The 5898-nt window shown below is 49.5% G+C and overlaps 1 protein-coding gene across 1 annotated transcript; it reads right to left on the bottom strand.

Annotated features, from left to right (window-relative positions):
* Positions 1 to 708: 708 nt before the first annotated feature.
* On the bottom strand, positions 709 to 5165 carry dsel (dermatan sulfate epimerase-like). Its single transcript, XM_022748817.1, has one exon. It carries the CDS (start codon positions 4783 to 4785, stop codon positions 1126 to 1128), a length of 3660 nt encoding a protein of 1219 aa, XP_022604538.1. The 5' UTR covers positions 4786 to 5165; the 3' UTR covers positions 709 to 1125.
* Positions 5166 to 5898: the final 733 nt, after the last annotated feature.

Below are 5898 nucleotides of genomic sequence, written 5' to 3'. Positions count from 1 at the left end.
AAATACTTCTAGACATAACATCTTCAGAGGTTTAAATGTCTTCCGAGGTTTAAGATTTCAGAGCTAATCAAGTACATACAGTAAAAGTTAGCTTTGAAAGAAAGAAATGCACTGAATCCCACATACAATCAAAAGAGTCTCTGTGAAAGTGCTAAGCCATCAAACCGTCATGACATCACTGAGCTTCAAATAAAGTCCCTCCACTGGTGTGATGAAACTACAATCCATATCATTTACGCGTCTGGATCATAACAATAAAGCGCCGCTGTCGTCTTCTTGTCCTCTGCTTTTGCTTTGAGTCTGTACATTGCAGCATATTTATCTTTTTCTTTAACAGTTTTAAAGGGAAACAGCACTCAATAGTTCAGATATTAAAATTCATGACAGCCAAATTAGTCTCCCAAAGCTACAAACTAGAAACCGAGACTGTCAATAAATATGAGTCTTATTTCTTAATGAGCTTCATCTGTTACAAACCAGTAAATACCCCACCACCCACCACCACCCCCTCCCCAAACATAATCCCTGTAATAACAGATATGAATTTTGCACAAACATCTTTTCTGACATCACAGATTAGCCATGGGGGGGGTGGAAGGAAAAAAAAACAACTAATTTTTCATCTCTCACTAAGAGACACAGTAAATAAAATCTTCACTGAGAGCTGTTCTACGACGCTGCGGTAACACAAAACTTGTGCTGAAACTCAGTGGCGTTTCCCCCCCCCCTGCATGTAAAAACAGCAAAGGTCTAAAGTCTCGCTCAATAAAAGAGCGCTACAAGTTAAAGTGAACAGAGCTGCTGTGGGAAGAAGACTAATAACAGAAGCTCCCTTCCACCTATTTTAATGTAAAATATTCCTCCCTCACCGACATCTGTTGCTGTAGTCGGTACAACACCTTACACACACACCCAAACAAATACAGCTGACACAAAGAAAAACTTTTAACAAAGACAGCAATGCTACGCAGCTTTTTTTCCCCTCAACTTGTAACATCGTCTTTTTAAAATTTAATGTCAGTGCAAAAGAAAGAAAAACACAAAACAAAAAACAACTTTACACAACTGGATGTGCAGCTACAGTAAAACAAGACAGCTCAACATCAGCTGACCAGCAGCAGTAGGTTAACTGGCAGACCGGGCGTAACCCAGCCTCTTCATCACGCTCCCACACACATCCTCTACTAGTCTGACGTCCTTTCGGGGCATGTTCTGTCTCCACACGTTAATATTGGCTGGTGAAATGTCACCTTCGTACATTAGATTGTACAGGTTCGTGGAGGTGGTGAAAATGAGTTGGTTGAGGGCCGCGGGTGAGACGGGCACCCCGAGGAATGTGTGTATGCTCTCCGCCGTCTCCTGCGGGAAGTTGACCACGTCCTCAAACCTCACTTGGAGGTAGGACTCCTCGGGGAGGCCCTCGCTGACCCTCAGCACCGCTGCGGTGTGAGCCAGCCACAGATGAGCCAGTATCAGGACCGGGTTGGTCTCCGAGCGGGACAGCAGCCTCCGGATTGTTTGAAACTCTGGCGCCACGCTCGGGCACCCATCCCTGACGGCATCCTCCTTGAATATCAAGGAAAGGTGCTGGGGGATGTTTTTAAGGGAGTAAAGGCTGGGTTTGCTGTTATAGACCATGAGATAAATCCACGCTCGAGGGTCTCTCACCAAGTAGATTGTCCTCAAGGAGGGTCCCACCACCTCCTGAAGGAAAGGCAGTTTGAGGGCCCAGCTTCCACTGCGCATGTTGAGGACAACCCTGGCATCGGGGTAGTCCACAACGTGGCGTCTCATCTCCCTGATGTACTCTGCATCTCTGTCCAGACTGGCCCTCAGTTTGCCCTTCAGCTCAGACGCCGGCTCCCTCCTCCTGGATCTTTTCTTCCTGTCCCTGGAGGGGCCGACCCTCTGCAGCTGTTTGACCCTGCCCCCGCCCTCCGCCAGCTGAATATTCTGCAAGTGCAGCTTTGTGTTGTGGACCAGCGAGTGCAGCCAGCCCTGAATAATCTTAAAGCGTCCGTGCATGGCGTCTGACCTTGACCACTCGCAGGCGTCGACCAGCGAGTCGAACTCAAACTCGGTCTCGGGGATGTCCACGTGCTCGGTGGGAACCCTGATGTAAACAAAGTCCGAGCTGTTGTAGAAAAGATGTTTGAGTATCTCCGATCCCGATCCGGGAAGGGTTGTTATGACGACGGTGGGGAGCGGGAGCCGGCGCTGCTCGTACAATCTGATTTGTTTGTTTACTTCGCTCTTGGCACCCGCACCTTTCCATTTTACCCCACAGAGAAGCTGATCGCAGCTGTTAGACACAAACAGCAGCTCGGCTATCCACAGAATGAGCACAGAGAGGAGGGCGTAACGCATCAGCCTGCTGAAGCACACATAAAACTTTCTCTGCATGGTCAGAAATCCGATGGCCACACAGAGAACGACCCCTGCTATCACGTTGACTGTGAATCCAAAGTCGAACAGCTGATTATCACTGCTGATTTGTTTGGGGATGAGTTGAGTCCCGAGGCCGAATCGAGTGATTTGATATCTGTCCTCAACCTTGCAGTGACCTCCGAATCCTAAATAATTCAACCTGGCCCCGATGTCTTTATAGTTGGTCGCTATAGAAACGATCCTCTCTGTGTTGTTTATGGTTAAAGAAAGCCTCACTCCGTTTTTGCTATTATCCATAAATCTACAGTTGGACACTTTGACATACGGCCCGTGTAAAACATAAGCCACTCTGCTGACTGTCCCCGTCACTGGGAAAGTGACGTTGACATACTGAGTCCACCTCTTCTTAAACTCCGCCGCCTGCTCCGCCTCCTGTATCCTGGTATCGGGGCTGTGACCCTGGGCGTCGAACCAGAACATTTTATAGTGGGCGTCCCACACGTCCATCATCGCGCCGTTGTATTTGTCCATGAATCTGAAAGGGACGTATTTAAAGTCAATGTCGAGGTTGTGGAAAAAGGCGCTGAGCGACTTCACGGGCGAGTCGCCCCACTTCTCCACGTGGTCGAGCACGAGCAACGTCTGCGAGTTGAGCAGAACCAAGGCCCTGAACACGCTCTTTAGTCTCATGGCGGCGGAGTACGCCGACACCGCCTCCCCACTCACGAACATGGTGTCCCCGTGCGAGGAGGCGACAATCACCTCCCCTCTGGTATCACCCACCCCTTCGTCGGTCCAACGCAGCCACTTCGCGCACTCCCCCAGCTGACCCTCCCACGGACTGTTACACTGACTGGTGGGGGAGGGGCTGAACACCAGGACATTGTTCAGGTAGCTGTACTTTGGGCCATAAAGTGCTTCAGATACAAACACTTGTCCATTAGGGGCAAATGTGAAAGAGTTCTGGTCCGGGTGCTCGTGACCGGGGTTAAAACTGTTCCAGCCATCCACCCAGGAGTAAGGCTTGTCATGGACAATATCATAGACTGCGCGGCCACCCAGCCTGCCAGACTTAAAGGAGACAAAAGTATTACCCTGACCGTTGGGCAGCCCCGCTCCGTAGGTGACCACACCCCAGTTTGAGAAAATATGCATCCTCGCTCTGCCAAAATTGTGGGGAGGCTGCTGTGTGAGGTGGGAGTTGTACCAGATGTATTCTGTGTGAAGTGTGGCCCAGCGTTGGGCGGACGACTGCCCCATGGGACCGTCCTTGGGTCTGTGCTTTCTAATCTGCTGAGCCAGCCAGTTGCCCGTCCCGTTCCTCATGACGAACGTGTCGAGGAAGACGAGCTGACTCTCGGGCCCGTAGAACCAGTTGTAGTTGGAGTCCGCGATGCCGACCGTCCTCTGGAAGCCCGGCAGCAGGGTGGCGTAATAGAACCAGAAGTGTCCCCGCAGCCAGTTGTTCTGCATGTTGTCGATGCTGAAGTGGCGCTGAGCTAAGAAGACGTACTGCGTGATGGACTTGGCTGTGTAGCTCCCGTAGGCTACCCCCTCGTCCAGGGACCCGTCAACTATGTGATTTAGGAGGAACATTGTTTTCTCCATGTAGTTCACCGACACCTGCTTCCAGATCATTGACTCCGGGTCGCCGTGTGATCCGACCACTATTGCACCGGTCAGGATGGCTAAAATGTTCGTAGTTTGATGATTCTGGAGATACTGCTTCCCCCACCCTCTGTACTTGGAGAGCTCATACAGCTCTTCTGTCTCAGAGCGGATCTTTTTCAGGTAAACATCCCGTCTGCGCTGGTCGAGCTGAGAGTAAATAAAGTCATAAGCAGTAGCAAAACCGGTGAGAGAGTGCGCCATGGGGACCTCGTCATTAGGGGCACTGGTCACCTTCCAGTCAGGGTACTCAGCCATCCTATCCATAAACTTGATAAGAAACTGCAGCGCTGCAGAGTCCTCCGGGCACAACAGGCAGTAGAGCGCCAGGGGAGGCAGGTTGTTCCCATAAATCTCATTCCACTTGCTTGTAAACTCCTCATGTTTCACAGGGGGCATGTAAAAAGGGACATTAGACAACATGGTGAGCACAGCCGCCCGGATGACTTTAAAAATATGACTGTGGGTGGTGGAGGACCTTTGCCTCAAGTGCAACACATCCACCTGGTTAAAATACAGGTTTGGATGGGAGGCAGTAGACTGGAGTTTCCACTGCTCAGCAGCTCTGTCTTGTGTGAGCTTGACCTGCAGCAAGTCATCTGTGAAAATGTCTCTGTCTGTGGCATTGAAGACCCCCGAGAAGGCGGTCCCCACCGCGAACAGCGGCAGCAAAAACACAGAATACACAACCCAGTTAACTGCCATGTTGCCCGGCATCTGTGAATACATCTTACTGGATTTCAAAGTTAAGCAGCTGATTGTTTTCTTTCCTTTTAAAAAAAAAAAAAGTCCCACAACTTAACATGCGATTTTCAGAATAAAAGTCCAGGTGGGATATGTTAGTTAGCAAGGTGATAGTCCATAAAATCTATATTTTATAATCCGGTATAATGCGATACCAGAGTCACATGCATGATAGTCAAGAAAGGAGAAAAAAAAAAACTTTAGTGCAGGAGCAAACTGTCCACATCCACTTGTAACAGTTTGTAAAGGCAATAAAACAAATTACATTAAACACATAAAGGCCCGCGGGAGAGAAGAAGGTGTCTCTGTTCTGCTTTTTGAATTTAAATCCAAGATTTCAAAGAATTAAAAAATAAAAAATTAAAATCCTCGTCTTATTCCTGCATGTTTTCCTCCTCCGTCCTCACAGTGGTACGTGTGCTCGTGAAGACTGGCATCTCATAACATACAGACGATAGACCAGTAACTCATATCGATCGCCTCCCCCCCCCAAAAAAAAAAAAAAACATTTCCTCTCGGTCAAACATCAGTCAGCCCCAGTCTGTGTCCGGTCCAATCACAGCCACCCAGAGGCTCCGTGTGCAGCCCGACCGAGCCGCAACATCCATGGACATGAAGCTCAGCAAACAACGCATCTCCGCAGACAACATCGCTCGGTGTCCCCGCTGCAGAGACTCCAAACTGCCCGGTGCTTAAAACTGCACATGCTGATCGGGAAGCTGATCCGTGTGCATTGTTAAATCCAGTTTGTTTTTCTTTTTTTTTCCCCTCTCTCTCTCTCTCTCTCTTTCTTTCTTTCTTCTTCTTCTTCTTGCTCCACGCTTTATCTTCCGCCGTGAAGTCCGACGAGCAGAGGAAAGTTGTCGTCACTCCTCAAGTATTCAAAGAATGGCACATTTTCCCCATTGTCCGCAGGGAACAGTGAAATCAGCCTCGAGAGTGATGGATATTCCGCGTGTAAATCTGAGCTCCGTACGCGGAGATATTCGCGTGTCCGCCGCCGTCTCCAGACACACACATACATATATACACACACACACACATGGAGGAGGAGGAGGAGGAGGAGGGAGGGGAGGGGTGGCTGTGTACGTGTGTGTG

The sequence above is a fragment of the Seriola dumerili genome, unplaced genomic scaffold, assembly GCF_002260705.1.
Source record: "Seriola dumerili isolate Sdu_G_001 unplaced genomic scaffold, Sdu_1.0 BDQW01000129.1, whole genome shotgun sequence".
NCBI classification, from domain to species: domain Eukaryota; kingdom Metazoa; phylum Chordata; class Actinopteri; order Carangiformes; family Carangidae; genus Seriola; species Seriola dumerili.
This window is presented reverse-complemented; position numbering and strand designations above follow the sequence as displayed.

Excerpts from the sequence above, each read along its gene's own strand:
- dsel (XM_022748817.1), bottom strand. The coding sequence starts at position 4,785 with ATGTATTCACAGATGCCGGGCAACATGGCAGTTAACTGGGTTGTGTAT.